Source organism: Pseudonaja textilis, chromosome 15 (genome assembly GCF_049901715.1).
Source record: "Pseudonaja textilis isolate UNSWEBS1 chromosome 15, rPseTex1.2, whole genome shotgun sequence".
NCBI lineage: Eukaryota > Metazoa > Chordata > Lepidosauria > Squamata > Elapidae > Pseudonaja > Pseudonaja textilis.
In genome coordinates this window covers 8,689,056-8,709,812 of record NC_142004.1, presented here as the reverse complement: position 1 = coordinate 8,709,812, position 20,757 = coordinate 8,689,056, and the positions used below count along the sequence as shown (strand labels likewise).

The following is a 20,757-nucleotide window of genomic DNA, read 5'->3' as shown; positions in this document are numbered from 1 at the left end:
CACCTAGGCCTATCCCATTCCCATGGGGGTTATTTGCTCTCTTTGGCTTGGGAGGGATTTGAAATAGATTCCACACACACCCTTTCATCTCCTTGCAAAAAAAAAAAAAAATGGAAAAAGGAAAAAAAAAACACCCCAACCTATAGATGAATTGCTGGTCAAGGTGGAAGAACGTCTGAGAATTTAGTCCCCAGGGAATGGGGGGAAAATTGTAGGGTGTGATTACAGTTAGTCTTTGGCTTACAACCACAGCTGGGTCCGAAAGGCCCGTTGTGAAGCAAGGCCCTTGCTGTGTGAGTTTTGTCCCATTTTACAATATGTTTCTGCTGTTGTTGTTAAGTGGACTAGATGAATCTGCCTTCTTCCATTGACTTTGGCTTGTCGGAAAAACATCTTAATTAGCAACATAAATTATGTTGGGCTCACTTGTGGTTATAAGTCAAAGTCAACCTGCATAGCCTAATTATGATTTCAAAAGAGGGGGGAAAAACTCGTGCGTTGCCAGATGAGGGCAGCAGAGATTATTAAATTGTCAGAAACGAAGCCAGAAGTTTAGAAACCGAAGTGATTTTTGTAACAAGTGCTCCGCCCAGTGAATTCACTTCAATGCTGGGGGTTGCATTGCTCCGAGAAAAAAAACAAAACTTTGCTTTTTGCATCAAAAGCCTTCAAGGCCGTTGAGGAACGTCATTTTGTCATTGGGAAAAATTAAACTCCAACTTCAACCAGCTCCAGGAGATTATAAAAACCTGAACCAGCAAATTGCACAAAAAAGTTGGTTTCGTGTTCTTGAAGGCAGGGATGTAATCCTGTGATGTTGTGTTATTTGCAAAGAAAGGTGCTGTGGGGTTTTTCCCAAGGAGAAAAACAAAAGAGAGAATGGGAAGTCCAGTTGCGGAGACGGGAGATTTTCTGGAAATTGTGACTTTTTGAAAAGAAACGCATCTCGGTTGAAGTCTGCAGAGATTCTCAGTCATCCAAGTTGTGGTTGTCCCAATGGTTCTTTTTCAAGAGGCAACTGGACTTTCTTGTTTTTTCTTTGAGAAGACGTTTCGCTTCTCATCCAAGAAGGTTCTTCAGCTCTGACTGGATGGTGGGGAATGGAAGGATTTATGCTTCTTTGCAGACAGCTGGTCATTTGCATCCTTTTAGAGGGTCCTTGAGGCCACTTGGAGGTTTATCTGCACCTGAGTGGTGCTCCTGGTTCCTGTAGTCTTCAATTTTTGGAAACAGGACACAGATAAACCTCCAAGTGCCTCAACGACCTTCCAAAAGGATGCAAATGACCAGCCGTCTGCAAGGAGTGTAAAATCCTCCCATTCCCTACCATCCAGTCAGAGCTGAGGAAGCTTCTTGGATGAGAAGTGAAACGTCTTCAAAAGAAAAAAGTCCAGTTGCCTCCTGAAAAAGCACCTTCTTGGTTGAAGGTTGAAGGTTTGGATTTTCAACACACAATGGAGAAGAAATTAAGTAGACGGACATCTGTCCACCATCCAGAGCGTAAGTGGAGAAATAGGTTGCTTTGCATGTCACACACTAAGCTGTGTTTTGCTAATCCTAGGTGTGGAAGAAGCCCCGGTGGATTGGAGTCCTACTTCACTACCCGTGAACCATTTTGATAAAGACTCCTGACCATGTTCATGCAACCTTTAATTTCAGAATCAAATAAGCTGCTCCATAATTTATGTTGAGACTTCTGGAAAAAGTGCAGAAAAGAGCAATAAAGGATGATTAAGGGGCTGGAAACTAAGACATATGAAGAAGGATTGCAAGAATTGGGTATATCTAGTGAAAAGAACTCTGGGGAGGGATAGGATAGTAGTGTTCCAATATTTGAGGGGCCACCACAAAGATGATAAGGGGAAAATTATTTATCAAAGCATCGAAAAACAAGATGAGAGAATGGATGGAATACTGCAACCAGTACTACAAAAAAGATGTTGAGATTTTGGAAATAGTGCAAAGAAGAGCAACTAAGATGATCAAAGGCCCGGAGAAGAACGGCTGCAGGATTTGGGTCTGGCTACTCTTGAGAAAAGAAGAATTAGGAATGACATGATAGTAGCATTCCAATATTTGAGGGGCTGCCCCAAAGAAGAGAGAGTCAAGCTATTCTCCAACGCACCAGAGGGCAGGATAAGAAACAATGGATGGAAACTAATCAAGGAGAGAAGCAACCTGGAATTAAGGAGAAACTCCCTAACAGTGAGGACAATTAACCTGTGGAACATCCTCCCTTCAGAAATTGTGGGTGCTCCATCACTGGAGGTTTTTAAGAAGAGTCTAGATTCTAGATAGTCACTTAGTATCGGCAGGGATGGGATTCAAATTTTTTAACAACCAGTTCTGTGGGTGTGGCTTAGGTGGTGGGCGTGGCTTAGGTGGTGGGCATGACTTGGTGGTCATGTGACTGGGTGGGCATGACTTGGTGGTCATGTGACTGGGTGGGCGTGGCCAACTCAAAATCACTCACATCGAGGCACGCATCTCCTCGCCTGGCCTCATGACTTTGGAGATGCTGCAACAGTCATAAGTGTGAAAAATGGTCATAAGTCACTTTTTTCAGTGCCATTGTAACTTTGAATGGTCCCTCCACACAAGCAAAGTACCAGCAAAGGAGGGGGAAAAAACTCCAGAGAAGTTCCTGAGACAGGAAGTCTAGTCCTGCCAAGAATGTAATAAGGGTTAACGGAGAGGCAATTTCTGTAAGCAACACCAGAATGTTTCCTTCCTGCCTTCCTTACAGGATTAGGCCCATAATTTCTTCTAACAACCGGTTCTCCGAACTGCTGAGAATGTTAACAACTGGTTCTAGCAAATAGGTGCGAACCTGTAGAATCTCACCCCTGAATATAGGTTCTCCTGCTTGAGTAGGGGGCAGGACTAGAAGACCTCAAAGGTCCCTTCCAGCTTTTCTATTCTATTCTATTCTAATTCTAGGAGAGAATCAACCTAGAACTAATGAGAAATTTCCTAATGATGAGAACAACCAATTAGAGGAATGCCTTACCTTCAGAAGTTGAGGATGCCCCATCACTGGAGGCTTTCAAGAAGAGACTGGGCAGCTATTTATCTGAAATAGTATAGACAAAGAGTTGGATTAGATGACCTTCAAACTCCCTTTCAACTCTGTTATTCTGTGTTCTAATTTAGTGCAACCTGCAAGGTGAGGTTGATGCCACCTTCACAGGACAGAAATGGTAGTGTTGGCACCTTTCCTTGGATTCTTGACCCCAAAAAGTTGGATTCTCTCAATTTTGACCCTTCCTAGCTTGGATTCTTGTGAGGTGGAATCTCCTCTCTCTCTCTCTCTCTCTCTCTCTCTCTCTCTCTCTCTCTCTCTCTCTCTCTCTTTCTTTCCCTGTGTCTTTGATACATGATGAATGCAGACATTAGTTCCACCTGCTGATAAGGATCTTGGCAGTCAACCGTAGGACAATAAAAACAAACTGGAAATTAATGGCTGGCACAGAGACCATTCAATCACCTAGTTTGTTGATATGGACCATTGCCAGCTCAAAAGCTTTGCTGATAGCCAACGAAGTCTACCTGCACAGTAAAATGAGCAATAAAATGTGTTACAACTGGATTTCTTAGGAAATTCCAGGGAGGAAACTGCAAAAATCTCTGGTAGGCATTTGCTGTTGGGTTGGTGCTCAGAATGTTGTCCTTCCACCTCCTTCCTTGTTTCCTATCTGTGAAAGTTATCAGGGTTTTTCATTACAGGTTGTCTACAACTTACGACCACAAATTAAGACCAGTATTTTCATGCTAAGCAAAGTGGTTATACCTTAAACCTCTCTCTCTCTCTCTCTCTCACACACACACACACATACACCTTGTCCCAAAGGTGCTTCTTGATTTTTCTTTGAAGATGTTTTCCTTCTCATCCAAGAAGCTTCTTCAGCTCCGACTGGAAGGATTTACACTCCTTGCAGACAGCTGGTCATTTGCATCCTTTTGGAGGGTTGTTGAGGCCACTTGGAGGTTTCTCTGTGTCCTCATGGTCACCTGAGTGGTGTCAAAGTTCCCACAGTCTGCAATATTTCTGTGAAAATCCATTCACGCTCCCACACCATTCGAACGGTGTTCATCCCAAAGAGCATGGCTAAAAATCTATGGAGATTCTCAGTCCTCCAGGTGATGGTTGTCCCAAAGGTGCTTTTTCAGGAGGCAACTGGACTTTCTTGTTTTTTCTTTGAAGACGTTTCCCTTCTCATCCAGGAAGCTTCTTCAGCTCTGACTGGATGACTGGTGCCTTTTCAAAAGGCAATTGGAGTTTCTTTGGTTATTTTCCTTGAAAACGTCACACTTCTCATCTATGAAGGTGAACTGAATGGAGTGAAGTCAGAACTCAGAAAGCTTCTTGGATAAAAAGCAAAATGTTTTCAAAGATTTTTTTTTTTTTAAAAAAAGTGCAGTTGCCTTTTGGAAAAGCACCTCTGAGATTCCCTAAACCTGGTTCAGAATTTGGAAAAAGATTTGTGCTGTTCGGTTGTTTTGTAGAAGAAAGGATCTCAGTTTGGTGTTTGATTCAGGAGTGGCGATAGCAGTCTTGGAAACCTACCACAAGACTCCAGAATTGGATTTGAGAAGAAAAGAAAAGACCTGATGGGATTCAGCCAAACAAAAGATCTTTGAAAGGAATTGTTCTGATCAAGGCTGATTGAGACACTAACAAACAAACATTAGTCCACAAACCCTTTTTTCTTTATTTCAACAGCTGTGAATTTTAGTCATTCACAGCCTGTAATGAGTCTCCAACAGTTTGTAAATAGTCCCATGGAAGTCTGCCAAAGTCCTTCAGGATAAATCTGATAAGCACGCACCTTTATCTTCCTTATAATGCTGCCAATGACTACATTTCTAATTAGTTGTACGAGGCTACCCAGAGCCTAAATTCAACACAGAGCTTCCCGTTTCAAACCAACCAGTACGAACAAAGTTGCTTCCTGCAAAGATTCCTGTCCCTTTGTTCCTCCTTTATGTCTAATGGGAGGGCCAATCATCTCCAAGCCTTACTCCTGAGTTGCCCCTTTTGTCTTAACTATTCTTACCTTCTGGCAGCTCTGCACACACGCACACTGGGAACAGGCTCCCCTTGTTCCTCTGCCTTGCTGCTGTCACATTCTGGAGGCTCCGGAGTCAGCACAAAAATTCCCAGATAGCCTTGGCCCCATCTCTGTATCAGACACAGGACCCTTGTTCGAGTCCTCCCCAGACTCCCAGCTGGCCCCGTTCCTCCCCACTGTCTGACTCTGCTGCCATCTCTGCAGGTTGCCAGTGCACCACAACAGGAACGTCAAGGATTATGGCAAGCATGAAGCAGCGAACTGATCACTAAAAAAGGAAATGTGTAACTCAGGGTTTGAATTGTGAAATCCTTGGTGCTCTTTGAGCTGGGTGGTTTTCTACTAGCCCTGATGATGTTACCTAGTTGGGTTATGAAACGTCTGGAAGGAAAACAACCCAGCTCAGAGAGCACCAAGAACTCCCCAACGGGGAGTGAGTTCTCCCTATGGACATGACCTCATCCTTACTCTATGAAAAACTTGCTTCCTTTCCTGTATGACGCAGCCGAGCTTCACATGGGTGTTCTCCTTGGTCACGCTGCGGTAACGTGATCTTACCGAGACACTTTTACTAATCAAGTTGTGCGACTCTTTGCAAGTCCCAAGACGGGCCAGGGAAAGGGTGCCTGACGTCACAGGCCTGAGGTGGAGAACAGCTCTTGGGTTGCCGCCAACGTCCTGGGGAGTGACCGAGAGAATTGGCATCTGCCTGGGATCTCCTGCACAACCTCTGGATCCCTCCAGAACAGATGAAGTTTGAAATACGATCCTTAAATTGTTGGCTTCTGGCAGGGCAGCCTCCAACGGCTGTGTTAACATGACCTCGTTTCAAAGGATACCAAAACAGGTTGAGCTACTCTGGAATAATTGCAAGGCAGCGCAGACAAAAGTGGGGAGAAAATTCTCCCGAGATATTTAGAGTTAAGGAGCTTATCTCTTTCATTCTGTAGGATGGCCCGTTTTCAGCTTCACTGCCCAGGCCCCCTTGTAGAATTGGCTGGTGGGCTTGAGGTGGTCTGGACTTAGTGGAGTGATCCACAGGCCAGGAGAATGGAGCGGTTTGTCCAAATACATCCTGAAAAGTTCACTCGAATCATTCTGGGCTTCATGGTTGTTTGGGCTGTTGCTGTCACTCAGAGTTGATGTCATTTTGATGTTGGTGGTTGAGATGGACATGAGACCTCACATTTGGGATCTCGGCGGTCCAAGGGCGATCCCTATAACCATGTGAAAAGAGCCAGGTAAATCTTGAGGTCCATCCTTTCAGGTGCGTTCTTTGAGATATCCCTCAAATTCAAGGTAGAATACATTGATTTATTTGGACTAGAGTCTCTTTTGCTCCGTTTCGATTTAAATCTATATATCATTTAATACTGGATACAGAGACAATATGCTAAAATTGTTTTCCTTCCTTCCTTCTTTCCATTCAACTATCCTTCTACCCTTCCTCTCTTTCTTTCTTCCTTCCTTCCTTCCTTCCTTTCCTTCCTTCCTTCCTTCCTTCCTTCCTTCCTTCCTTCCTTTCTTTCTTTCTTTCCTTTCCTTTCCTTTCTTTCCTTTCCTCTTTCCCTCCTTCCCTTCCCTCCCCTCCCTCATTTCCTTTTTTCCTTCGTTCCATCCTTCATCTATTCTTTTTTCCTCCCTCCCTCTCTTCCCCTTTTTCCTTCCTTCCTCCCTTTCTTTTTCTTTCCTCCTTTCTCTCTCCCCCCCTTCCATTCCTCCTTTTCTTTCTTTCCTTCCTTCCTTCCTTCCTTCCTTCCTTCCTTCCTTCCTTCCTTCCTTCCTTCCTTCCTTCCTCCCTCCCTCCCTCCTTCCTTCCTTCCTTCCTTCCTTCCTTCCCTCCCCTTCCCCCTCTCCCTCCTGTGGTTTCTCATTACTGTACTTATTTTCTTTTTCTTACTTTTCTTTCAAGCTTGTTATTTGTACTTTTGGGGAAAATTAGGCGTCTTGTGCATTTTTCAAATATGCTAGGAAATCATTACCTTTTCCTTCCAAATGAAGTGTCCCTTTCTAAATTGATACGCACAGCGTTAGGGCAACAGAACAAAACTCTGCCTTTGTACCTCTGATCATGCTACAAGTGAATTTCCAGGTGAAAATGGAAAATTACTGGCTTCAGTTGCAATTCCGCTGCAGTGTGTGTAGTGTATTTATACACACATACGTATGCATAGAAGTCTAAAATTGGAATATTTAAGTCACTGACTGCACTCTCTATACCTATTATGCACAGATGTGTGATGTGGCTCCTTCCCAGTTCTTTCTACTTGCTTTATATTGTCTGCAACTACAGGTAGCAAGTACGCCTATGCCTACACCCACCATAGTGATGCAAACTTTTGGAACGACCACTAGGCGGCAGCCACACGCAAACATACTCTGTCTCTCTACTGCCCTCTAGACGTCGTCTGAATTCTTGCAACCCAGATTTGATTCTCCTACCTATGACCATGCCTCATCTCACCCAGAAGGCCACACATACTTCTGAGCCCCAGCATGGATGATATCTCATCACAACATCTCTTGCTAGTGATGTAACTGAGAGCTCAACGCAACCAGGCTGGGCTCCACATCTTATTTTTGCCTATGAGCAACCAAAGTGTGAATCCACAACACTCCGATGGACTCCCAGTGCTACTTGAGGTCACCAGATCAGGGAAGGCCCATTTCCCAGGCTGGGGCCAATTCATTAATTTAATGACATAATTAATTCCCAGGATTCTTTGTGAATCAGCTGAGGACTTTTCCTACCTCATCGCTGGAGCTGAAGAGCTAAATGTCCCGTCTTGCTCTTCGACAGCATGGCTCTTGTGACTGGTCAGCAGCTCAACACTCGCATCATCATTATTATTATTAACAATAATATTTATTTGGGCCCTTGTTTTCTTTTGTTGAAAGATCAAACTGGTAGATGATTCACTCCGGTGCTGGAATCAAACTGACTCATTACAGGAAGACAAAAAACGTCAGAAACTCAGTAACTTCACCAACTATTTCCAGAAATTCAACTTGCAAAGGTGCACTATGAAGTGTGAGTTAAAAACACCCAGCTGGTTGGGAGTGCAATATTCAAAGAGTGAATAGGAAATGCTAGTTTAAATTAAGTGTTTTTCATCCCTGGCAACTTTTAAGATGTGTGGACTTCAACTCCCAGAACTCATGTTGTGGCTGAGGAATTCTGGGAGTTGGAGTCCACACATCTTAAAGCTGGGAAAGTTAAAAAAACCTTGCTTTAAAGTTTTTTTCTGCCCAAAAAACCGAGATGGATTTGTCTATGGAGCTGGCAAAAATCTGTCCCACTTGTTTTCTTTTTTCTTCTGTGTATCTTCTCTTCCCTTCTATTTCTTCTTCTTTTCTCTTTTCTTCCCCTCCTCTCTTCCCTTACCTATTTTCTTTTCTCTTCTCTTCTATTTCTTCTTCTCTTCTCCTGTCTTCCATTCTATTTCTTCTTCTCTTCTCTATTTCTTCTTCTTTGCTCCTCTCCCCTCCTCCCTTCTACTTCCTCTTCTCTTCTTCCCTTCTCCTCTCCTCTCCTCTCTTTCCTTCTATTTCCTCTCCTCTTCTCCTCTCCACCCCACTCCCTTTCTCTTCAAGCCCATCTCCATCTCCACCTCCACCTCCACTTCCACGCTTTGCTACGTGGTTGGTGCCTATCATCACATACAGAGAATCGCAATTGCAGCCCTAAGCATTTCCTGTTTATCTCTAGTTCAACCAGTAACTTAGCATCCCAACTTGAGACAAGGTCATTCTTAGAATATAAGAAGCTGCCACCTAATACACCAATCTGTGTTGTTGTTTTTGTTGTTGTTATTATTTACACAAAAATGACAGTATACACAGCAAATGAGATAACCATGCTGGCTTTCCTATCACAAATCACTAGTCGAACCCTTCCCAAGAGTTTAGGATTGCGGGATGTATCGGCGGATTATGAACGATGTATCGCCTGAAAAGAAATCCCTTCCAAATGCAAAACACAAGCAAAGGAGAGGAGTTTCACTTTCACTTTCAGTTTCACAGCAGCACCAAGCAGCTTTAGTACAAAACAGTTGAGCTAAGCCACGCCCAGGCTCCTTGCTGTCTCTTTCTTGCTCACACGGCAAATACTCTTTCAGTTTTCAAACAGCCCTCAACTTTCTCACACATTGACGGGACGCTAGCCAGATGAATAGGATGGAAGCTGGTAGGGAGAGGCAGAATTTCCCCACCCCCTTATTTTCATCCCCCAAAACTAAGCCTGACCACATAGTTTCATAACGAAGCACAGATATCGAGCTAGCGATATAATAAAAGAGCAGCAGACAGGGGAGCTGGAGGCAGAAGAGAGAGCTTCTATGTTTAGTCACTTCCATGTATAGCGTAAACTAGCAGCTTTGGGGAAGAGCTGGATGCAAACTTTTCTCCCCGGATGTACCTGCAAGGAAGCCGTCTTCTTTTTCAGAGTGGGAAAGCTTTGCTTCTGATCAAAATGAAACTCCTTGGCACGGCTTTCTGCGAGGTGTGCAAAACAAGCCAATGGGTAGAGCAGCGAGCAGCTTCTTGTGGTGAACCAAGCGGGCATCTCCTCAGCTTCACTCTCGCAGCTCGCTTCCTGTTCCCATCCAGCCTGTGAGACTTTTACTTGACTTTACGGCCTCCTCATATTTCTCCGGGTAGGTCCCCACCCACCCAGGCTAAGTCGAACCCCGTGTCCGGCTGCTCCTTTTTTTTTCATAAGCTGGCAACCGTCCCCAGGACAGATGCTGATGTAGGCCTGTTTGCAGGAGCTTGAGCTGGTAACAGTGGAAGGGCAGAAGGACAATTGTGCAGCTTGGACAGAGACGGACAGAACTGAAGACGCCGAGGTCCACCCAAAATAAATCAGGGCATGGCAAAAAAAAAACCCTCAACCATATCACCCCCTTCCTCAAAGAATTAGAGATAGATAGATAATATAGATGATAGATAGATAGATAGATAGATAGATAGATAGATAGATAGATAGATGATAGATAGATAGATGATAGATAGATAGATAGATAGATAGATAGATAGATAGATGATAGATAGATAGATAGATAGATAGATAGATAGATAGATAGATAGATAGATATAGATGGATATATAGAGATAGATACATAGATAATTAGATGATAGATAGATAGATAGATAGATAGATAGATAGATAGATAGATAGATAGACAGAGAGATAGATACATAGATAATATAGAAGATAGATAGATAGATAGATAGATAGATAGATAGATAGATAGATAGATATAGATGTATATATAGAGAGATAGATACATAGATAATATAGATGATAGAGAGAGAGATACATAGATAAGATAGATAGATAGATAGATAGATAGATAGATAGATAGATAGATAGATAGATAGATAGAGGATATAAAAGATGGAGGCTGGATGGATGATATGATGGATAGACAAGATACATGATATATGTGATTAGATATATAGAAGATAGATCGATAGATCGATAGATCGATAGAGATAAATGAGATCAATATAGAGATATAGAATGATAGATGTAAGATGATAGATCATATACAGATGATAAATATACATAGATGATAGATAGATAATATAGATAGAACACACAGAGAGAGAGAGAGAGAGAGACAGATAGAGTGAGAGACAGAGGGGGGAGGGAGGGAGAGAGAGAGGACAGACAAGATGGATGCTGGCTGGCTGGCTGGATGATACAGGTGGTTAGATCACATACATGATACATGTGATTATATATGTAGAAGATAGATTGATAGATCGATAGAGATAAACAAGATCAATATAGAGATATAGAATAGAATGATAGAATGAGAGATGATAGACAGACAGACAGACAGATCATAGGGATGATAGATAAAGGTAGATAAAATAGATAAGTTGATGAAAGACAGTTAACTTGCAGATGCCTTGGAAAAGCATTCCAGAAGAATGGAATGGCAAACCATATTTGGGCCGTTATCATGAGAAATACATGGACATATGCATTGCTGTGGGGGCACAGTGATTAGAATGCGGGCTAATTCTGCCGACTGCTTGCAGTTCGATCTTCATCGATTCAAGATTGACTCAGCCTTCCACCCTACTGAGGTCTGTAAAATGAGGACCCAGATTATTCGGGGCAATAGGCTGATATTGTAAGCTGCTTAGAGAGGGCTGGAAAGCACTGTGAAGTGGTATATAAGGCTAAATTCTATAGCTATATCGAAGAAACTACAGAGAGATTACCTCGGCTGTACATATTCATTCGGGAAAGATCAACAAAGTTCAACAAAACGTTCTTGGGACCCAGAGGGGTTGAGTTCCCCATGCCATGGAATCAGAAAGCGTTCTAACCCAGGCGCCATGCTTATAAACCATGTGGATGTGCAGATTCAGCAAGCTGTGGAAGAATCAGTCAACTATGGTCAGGTTTGACAAGAACTTGGTCTTGCTGACTGGAAAATCTGGGAGTGGCCATCAAAGAACATCTGGTGAGTACCAGGTAAGGGCAGAGTGACCACAGGAATTAGCCTAACAAAGGGAAGGATTACTCAACACCCTTGGTTCAACTTTTTGACGTCTACCCTTCCCAGAATGACTCCAGTGGAATTCTCCCAAACTCATGCACACCCCGCTATGTCCTTGCAGCCAGGGTATTGTCCGTGACATCACTAATTTGTTATATAATCAAGCAACGACTTAGCATAATGAGCCCAATCTTGATCATTAAGCAGTGATACATCCAATACTTTCAAAGCTGAAAGGATGACAAAGAGTTACCACCTCTTTTATCCAAAATCAGGATTATTTCGGCCAATGTTCTCATGAAGCCAAGTAAGGATGTTTAGAGGAAATTGCACAGGTAAATATTGCCCAATGCACAAAGTAAATAGAAGCACATGCTTTATCAAAATTATTCTCCTCCTCCTCTTCCTCTTCTCCTCCCCCTCTTCTTCCTCCTCTTCTTCCTCTTCTTCTTCCTCCTCCCCCTCTTCTTCCTCCTCTTCCCCCTCTTCTTCTTCTTCCTCCTCCTCCCCCCTCCCTCCTCTATCTCGTCCTCCTTCTCAAACGATTTATGTTTGACCAATACTTTTGTGTGGTCAGTCACACCAGAAAGCAAGAATTCCTTCCTTTTGTTAGGACTGACTTCCATAAGATCTAAGACCAACCAAGGCCAGACCGAGCGAACCTGGGACTGGGTGACTCATAGCCTTCTTGGCAGATGACCATGAATCAGTAAAATGGTTCAATGGAACATGGCACATACATATCTCACACCTGACGATAGAGGATGGGATAGCGTAGGTTGCAAACGTCCACCTGTATTGGGCTAGCAGTAGATGCAGGGGGACTAGCCACGTGTATTGGATCACAACTCCCATCTAGCATGTGGGCTAAGGTTCCTCGTGGTCATTGGAGATGGAAGGACGCAGATGGAAAGCAACGCCCTTACCGAAGGCTTGCTTGTCCGATTCAAGGCACCAGGGGATCATGCAACCTTCTCTTGGGTGCTGTTGAGGAATGTTTGAATCCATAGGGGACAAAAGAAGATCCAGGCTGGAATAATAATTGTCTAACACACTCAAACTGTGTATCTGTTTTGGTAATCTGTTGTTTGTGAAAGATTTGGAAATAAAGTTGACAAGAGGGTGAAGAAGATTGAGTGGTGGGATTTGGCCTTTAGGAAAGAGAATACAAGTTTGGAGTCCATCAATCATTTTCACATCGAGGGAAATCCATCCTTTCTTCCTCCCTCCCTCCCATTTTCCCTCCTCTCTTCCTTTCTTCCCTCCCTCCCTCCCTCTCTTCCCTCCCACTCATTGTCCTTTCCTTCCTTCCTCTTCCTTCTTATTTTCCTTCCTTCTCATTTTCCCTCCTCCTTTCCTTTCTTCCCTTCCTCCCTCTCATTTTCCTGCTTCCCTTCCTTCCCATTTTCCTTCCTTCCTTCCTCCTCCTCCTTCTTATTTTCCTTCCCTCCTCCCTCCCATTTTCCTCCCTCCCTCCTTTTCTTCCCTCCTCCCTCCCTCATTGTCCCTCCCTTCCTTCCTTTCCTTCCTTCTTCCTCCCTTATTTTCCTCCTTCCCTCCCTCCCATTTTCCTCCCTCCTTTCCTTCCTTTGTCTTTGTTTGTTTGTTTGTAAACAGAGCTTTGCCTGCCTGGGATGGGAGGCCACAAGGAAAGAGTAGGCAAGGCAGGCACTTCAAAGCTGCCCAGAGGGAGGGACACGCTACCTTCAGAAGGATCAACAAACCCAGACTTCATTTCAGAATAAGACCAGTGGCAGTTGTTAGAACTCAATCTGCCTTGTAGGCGTTTGGGTAAATAATTAAGAGCAGATTATTACAGCAGAAGAGGGAACTGCACAGGAATGGCGGCATTAATAAAAGAGCAGGGTGACTAATAATAATAGGGATTATAGCAATAAAAAGAAGGCTAATATTTTATAAAAAAAACATCACAGCATTCCCTTCCTAAGAATGGGGGGATGTGCAGTAGAAGGACACAGTTGGGATGAAGTTAAATGTTTTGGTGTTTATAAACAGTTGTGGCACCTAGGATGATACTGTGAATGTTTTAAGTGAGTTTTCTCCTCCTCCTCCTCCTCTTCCTCCTCCCTTCTCCTTCTCCTGCCTTCTCCTCTCCTCCTTCTTCTCTCCTCTTCCTCCTTCTCCCTTCTCCTCTCCTCTTCCTCCTCCTCCTCCTCTCCTCTTCCTCCTCCCTTCTCCTTCTCCTCTCCTCTTCCTCCTCTTCCCTTCTCCTCTCCTCCTCCTCTTCCTCCTCCCTTCTCCTTCTCCTTCTCCTCTCCTCCTTCTCTCCTCTTCCTCCTCCTTCTCCCTTCTCCTCTTCCTCCTCCCTTCTCCTTTCCTCTTCCTCCTCCTTCTCCTTCTCCTTCTCCTCCTCCTCCTCCTCCTCCTCCCTTCTCCTCCTCCTCCTCTTCGTCTCCTTCTTCTGCTCCTTCTTCTCCCCCTCCCCAGCCCAGCCTCTCCTTCTGGGCTAGCGGGCGCCTGACTCACCCCGCGCGGCGGCTGCGCCTTTAAAAGGCCGCCCTCAGCCGCCTCCCCGGCTGCTTCGGAGAGGCTGGACTTGGCTGGCTGGCTGCCCTGGGCTCGGCGGCGCCTGCGCTGCCCTTGCGAGCGACCGGCCGACCGAGCGAGCCAGCGACTCCTGCAAACCCAGCCGAGCCAAAGCCAAAGCCCAGCAGCGGCGGCGGCGGCGGCGGCAGCATCAGCAAAGCAGCGCAAGCGGCCAGTCGCTCGCCTCCCTCGGACCCCCCACCCCACACCCTCCCCGCCGCTCTTTTTGGGAGGGGGCGGACGGCCGCCCCCTCCGTAGCTTCCCTCCAGCCCAGCCTCCGCACCCGACGCCCCGGGGGCGCATCTGGCCAGCGGTGGTGGCGCGGCCGGCGGCGGCGGCGGCGGCGGGGTCGCAGCAACGGAGCCTCGGCCGGCATCGCCCCGAAAGGCGACGGCGCTTAAGGTGGCTTGGGCTGGGAAGGAGGCTTGGGGGTGTTAGGGGAGGGGGAGAGAATTGGGGGAGGTTCCCCCACCCCCTTTTGCTTTTATTTGGGGGGACAGGGCTTTAAACAAAGTGTTCCCTCCTCCCCCTCCCGCTTTGGGGCATCCTGGCTCTTGGGGGAGGGGTGGAAACGGGGGCGGGAAGGATTTTCCCCACCCCCTTTTCCTTTTGTGGAGGGGGGAGACTTTAGATGAGATTAACCGAGTGGTTTAATCGAGTCTCCCCTTCCCCCATTTGGGGGTATCCTAAAAGGGGCTTGCCTCGAGGCTTGGGAAAGGGGGAGGGTTTTTTTTGGAGGGGGTCATTTTCCCACCCCCTCCTCCTTTTGTTGGGGGCGGAGGACTTTAATAACCCCCACCCTCCATTTGGGGGATCTTGAAGGGGGCTTAGCTCTTAAGGAGGCTTAGTAATTGGGGGCGGGCCAGGGATATTTTTACCACCCCCTTTTCCTTTTGTTGGGGGGAGGACTTTAATAAAGTTTTCCCCCTTCTTTGTGGGGATCCTGAAGGGGCCTGGCTTTTAAGAAGGTTTGGGGAGTGGGACGGGGGGGCTAAGAAGAGATTTCCCCACCCTCTTTCTTTTTTGGGGGAGGACTTTAATAAACTCTCTGCCTCTTCCCCTCCCCCATTTTGGGTTTCCTGAAGGGGCTTGGCTCTTAAGGAGGCTTGGGGAGGGGGAGATTTTATCCCACCCCTTTTTCTTTTGGGGGAGGGACTTTTTAATAAAGGGGTGTTTTTTTCCTCCCTCCCGACACCCTCCCCTCTTCTTGGGATCCTGAAGGTGGCCTTGGCGACGGATCGGAGCGGCTCCCGGGGGCGATGAGCGACTCGCGTCCGCCTGGGGGCGTATAAGGTGGGGAGCGAACTTGTCTCGCTGGCCTGGGGGGCGGAGGGGGCGGGTTGGCTTGGTTTTAGGAGCCCCCCACCCACCCAACGCTTATTTCCCGGCCCCACAGCCGGGGGTGGGGTGGGACCCCGATCTCTTTCCAACCACGAGTGTGGGGGGCATGTGAGCATTAAACTTCCCCCCCCTCTCTCATCTGGGTCACCCAGAGAAAACGTTTGCTGTCCTTTTTTCAAGTTGCTAGATGGTATTGAGATTGATTGGGAAGGGAGGGGAAAGGAGCGGCTTTGAAAACCGGCTTCTGGTTTTATTTCTTTTTTCTTTTCCTCTTCTGGGAAAGAACATTTTTTTTAGCCATCTCAACGCTTGGGATTTCCTTTCCCCTCCCCCCACCCCAAAAAAACTCTTCTTCCCAATTTTGTACTTTTTCTTTTTTTTCTTTTTCTTTTTGGACTTGTTTATTTTGTGCCACCCGCCTTCAGAAACGACATGGAAGCGGTTGGAAAATTTGAATTCAGCAGGAAAGATCTGATCGGGCACGGAGCTTTTGCCGTGGTCTTCAAAGGAAGGCACAAAGAGGTAAAAGAGGATTTTATTTTTATTTATTTATTTATTTTTTAAAAAAACAATTCTGGCCTCAGTTTCAAAAAAATAAAATAAAAATGGGAGGGATTTTTGGTGATTTTTCTGCTGAGACAAGCCAGGGCATTAGCCCTGGCTTGTCTCAGCAGAAAAAACACCAAAACTCTCTTGAAATGACAATCTCCGATATGAAAAAATGAGTAATTGAATCCTTGATTCAACCAACTTGATCCGAACAGGGACAAGTTAAAACTTATAAATCTGCGTTGGCACTTTAGTTAACCTGTTTCCCTCCCCAGCTCCTTCTGAGAAAATCCTCTGACTTTTTGAAAAATCCCCAAATTTCAAATTAATTCACAGGTATGCCGGGCAAAACATGTCACAGAGTGCCTCTCTAACCATCCCCAAAGATCTGTTAAAAAAACAGCCACGGGTTTTCTCAAGGAACTTTGTAAAAGAGACACAGGCTGAATCACTGAGCTGATGCAATTAGGGGAAAGAAATTGAGAATTTGCTTAGGCATAAAACAAACCCAAGCCTTATCTTACTGGCTTGGCAAGGCTTTCCTATCTCAAAAAGCAGCCACAAAGCAAGGAACAACTCTAGTTGTCCTTGAGGTTCTATAAATAAATGTATTTTGGGTTTCTATTTAATAGCGTGGTCGCTATGGGAGACTTAAGTATCTCCAGGCAGAACACCTGGAGTGCTTTTAGGCTGGGAGCAGGCCTGCATTTTATGTATTTATAAATTGTTGGTGGGAATGATTATCTTTGGAGGAAGAAAAGTGATAAAGGCAGGAATTTATTTTGTTTTTTTGAATAGGAAGGATCTTGGCAAAGAGTTTGCAAAATTAGAATTGCTTCTGTAGCAGGGTTGAGCCATTCTTGCTAAAAGCAAACATCTCCAGACTGTCTACTCTATTGAGTCCGTTCCTTCATACCTTATAATAAAGTAAATGTGCAATTATCTATCTGGGGACCTGAAGAGGGGAGACAGAAGGAAGTTCACATCCTTTGCTTTGTAAGGCTGCATGGAAGTTTGTTGCTAGAAATAAGGCCTTATTTAATTTGGAAGTGGTTTTGTGCTGGAGGAGGTGTTCAGAAGGGAAAAATTAAACCAGAGCGGGCAAGTCTGAACTTGTCTTGGCTAAAGACCAGAAAACCGAACAAACTAACATTTTCAGAATCAACTTTTATACTGTCGGCTATTATCAAATTTGTTTGCCCCCTAAACTGCTGACGTACGTTGTTTATCTGCGTTTGACCCACACGAATCCAGCTTTGTGGGTCTGTTGAAGTGTGTGATGGGAAACTCCTACTCACCGTCTCCCTTGATATTCCAACTTTCAGAAACCCGAAGTCGAGGTGGCCATCAAATGTATTAACAAGAAAAACTTGGCCAAATCCCAGACTCTCTTGGGGAAGGAGATCAAGATATTGAAGGTAAAGGGGAAGTGGCTTTGGAGAGAGCGAACCTTCTCGCCTGAATTGCGAGCTGTGTTTATCTTTCTTGGATACTTATTGTCCCCCCCACCCCCCACCCCTCTTCTCTTTCTAGGAACTGAAACATGATAACATCGTGGCTCTCTATGACTTCCAGGTAGGGAAGGGTTGATGGCCAAGTCAATGGGTGAAGAGAAGATGTTGTTTGATTTGCTTTTTATAGGGGATGACAAACGAGGATGAAGATTTGATGAAAGCTCCGGTTAGGTTGACCTCTAAACGCACGGGGCTGGAGGTCTTTAGCTGAAATGGAAGACTTTGTATATAGAATATTGGAATAGGGAATGTTCTTTATTGGCCAAGTGTGATTGGACACACAAGGAATCGTTCTCTGGTGCATAAGCTCTCAGCGTACATGCAAACAACAAAGTAATATAATAAGATTCCCAGAGGAGAAGGTAGTGGAAAAAAATGAGAAGGATAATAGTAATATAGACCTACTATATGGGTAAAATATCTTTAGATGGAAGGCAGTGCTACGGGAATTAGGTGTCCAGCAGAGTGATGGCATGAGGAAAAAGAAACCTAGTTTTGGCATGTAATGGCAAAAGGCAATTCTTAAAAAGCTTTTATGTATATGTGGAATATATATATATATATATATATATATATATATATATATATATATATATATATATATATATATATATATAAAAATATAAAAATATGAATATATATGGCATTCAGCTTTGTTCGGTATTTTCCCACGTCATTGTAGAAGCCTGATGATGGCAGATGAGATTCTGCCAAACGTTGCTACAACTTTAAAAGCACAACTACAATGACGTGGGAAAATACCCAAACAAAGCTGAATGCCATACATGTAAGTACCCACGAAAACTTAAGGAATATATATATATATAAATATAAATATATATGTAGCAATATTAATAGATATATATAGCAATATTAATATATAGATATATATGTGAATATATGTAATATATATAGCAATCCTTAAAGAGCTGTAGGTTATTTTACAAGAAAGAAAAAATGCTTGGCTTAAGAGTGCATTGCTATAATTTGGGGATCTGAGCCATTGGTATTTGCGTGGCCCTTGTCTAAAATCTCATTGCTGGCATTGTTACTGTTGCTGGTTTAACCTGTTTATTATTTCCTTGGGGAAGTTTGGGGCCCTTGGTTCAGTTACATTGTGTGTTTTTTTTTTAAACAAAAACAAAACCAAACCAAAAAATTATGAAGTTACATAGATGAAGGCGGGAACATGAAGGGCATTTCCTGTTTTGTATTTGTGTTTTGGTTGATTTATCTTTTTGGAGCCTTTTTGGTCAAGTAGAAAACGATGGATCTGGTTGCGACGTGTCATGGAGGATCTGGCTTTTATCTCTCCTTGTTGTGGAAATAACTTCGGCGTGGATGTTTATATCTCTGTGTCTGGGCACATCTCCACCCTCTTCAGGAAACATGCAACAACAACAAAAAAAAGGGCTTGGTTAGTTTCCCAACGAAATTGACCAATGTTGTTTGCCTCTGCAAGGTTTGCAATGCTGTGCAATTGTGTGTGTGTGTGTGTGTGTGTGTGTGTACGTGTACACAAGTCACTCTGCTTGGGGGTAGAATTGCCTAAGTCCCATTTGGAACCCAGATCCCTGGGCCAGTTTTCAATCCCAGGCCTTTGTTTTGGAGATTAACTGCTGCGTTGTTGCTTTTCTACAGCCGGTGGTTGCGCGAGAGACTGGCTGGCTTGTTGCAATTGTGCACCCGAGGTTTGTTTGCCTGTCTGGCCCGTCATGTGGTCTCCAGGCCTCCTTGTTTGTTGACATTCTTTTGGCCGGCTCTGGTTGGCCCAGAGCGGCTCCTGCGTCACGCTTGCAATTTGATGCCTCTGGAACCTTGTGTGGCGTGAGCCGCCTCCGTTGCAAGCGAGGCATGCTGGGAACGGTAGTCTTTGGTTGCAAGGGGTGGCTTTTGTTGGCAGGGTTTGCGGTTGTGGGGGTTGCAATTTTGCGATTTGACAACATTTGACAAGGCTTTCCTCGCCCCTTCGCCCCCCCCCTTTCCTTCCCCCGGATTTCTTCTTGCTTCAAACTGGGTTGGGGAAAACAAGTGGGGGGAAAAGGGGTTTGTTTTTTTGTTTTTTTCAGATTAGTTGATCAGGTGACTTGATAGCAGTCTTCCAAAATTTGAGGGGCTGCCACACACAAAAAGGGGTGTGTGTGTGTCAACCTGTTTCCCAAAGCACCTAAAAGTAAGACGAGAAAATAACAAATGGAAGCTTATCCACCCAGATCCGAAGTAGAAATGGAGAGAAATATTTCCAGACAGAGAAGACAATTAATCAGTGGAACGATTTGCCTTCCAAAGTTATGGGTGCTCCGTCACTGGAAGCCCTTTTTTTAAAGTAGAGACTGGACTGCCATGTGTCCAGAATGGGATAGGGTCTCCTGTTTGAGCAGGGGTTGGACTAGAAGACCTCCAAGGTCTCTTCCAGCTGTTAAAGTCTGTATGCTATCTATCTTTGTTTTCCCACCCCTAACCCCCAACTTGGAAACTGAGCAGACGCCCTCAAATGTCTTTTCTGAGAACCCTGGAATTAAATAATGCAGGACAAGAACTACGGGACCCGAATGTGATGTACTGTGTGAGGTTGCCAGCCTGTGTGTTTGATTTGGGTGCTGCAGCGTGCATGGGAAAACACAGCTGTCTGTTCCCTTTGCTGTTGGAAAACAAGACTCTGGAATTTGGACAGTTGGATTGTGTTTTCTGTTATTTGATAGGTGTTTATTTAAAGAGGTGGTTCTCCCAGGCATTAACTCAAAAGAGCCAAGGATAGTTTTGGAGATTGCATTGCCTTTCAGGTTCACAGTTTAAAAGGCATGGCACGAAAGGAAAAATAAAGAGGAAGGAGAAGGGGGGAAAAAAAGGAGAATTAAGTAGATATCTGTATCTTCGCAGCTGGAGAAGAACAATTTAACCAGGCCTGTTAAGTCTAAATCAGATGTACCCTAACCCTAACACACACACACACACACACACACACACACACAGCGCCATGCCTCCAACCCAGAAAGGTTGGAGAACGTTGCTTCCATATAATTATATATAATTAATTAATGTGTAGAAATAATAATCTATAGATATATAAAAGCGAAATACCCCTCATGCATCGTCACAAAATCTCCAGAGGTTGTACAACTTGAGGTTGTACAATTCTATGTCCCCCTGCTTCCATTTCCTCAAAACAGGCTTTGCCTCAATGTGATGGGGAACTACCCAGTAGCCATGTTCAC

General features: G+C 44.6%; 1 protein-coding gene across 6 annotated transcripts in view; it reads left to right on the top strand.

Moving 5' to 3' along the window:
• The first annotated feature begins 14,244 nt into the window (after positions 1–14,244).
• The window catches only part of ULK1 (unc-51 like autophagy activating kinase 1), a 79,361-nt gene continuing 72,848 nt past the window's right edge, over positions 14,245–20,757 (top strand). For 3 of the 6 annotated variants that reach the window (XM_026716266.2, XM_087913442.1, XM_087913440.1), the window contains exons 1-5: positions 14,398–14,540; positions 15,360–15,431; positions 15,905–16,001; positions 17,354–17,446; positions 17,562–17,603. In XM_026716266.2, the coding sequence (XP_026572051.1) occupies positions 15,912–16,001; positions 17,354–17,446; positions 17,562–17,603 (225 nt within the window). In that variant the 5' untranslated portion in view covers positions 14,398–14,540; positions 15,360–15,431; positions 15,905–15,911. Of the gene's footprint in view, positions 14,541–15,359; positions 15,432–15,904; positions 16,002–17,353; positions 17,447–17,561; positions 17,604–20,757 lie in introns of all 6 variants that reach the window. The other 3 variants (XM_026716267.2, XM_087913443.1, XM_087913441.1) reach the window with 3 other exon arrangements.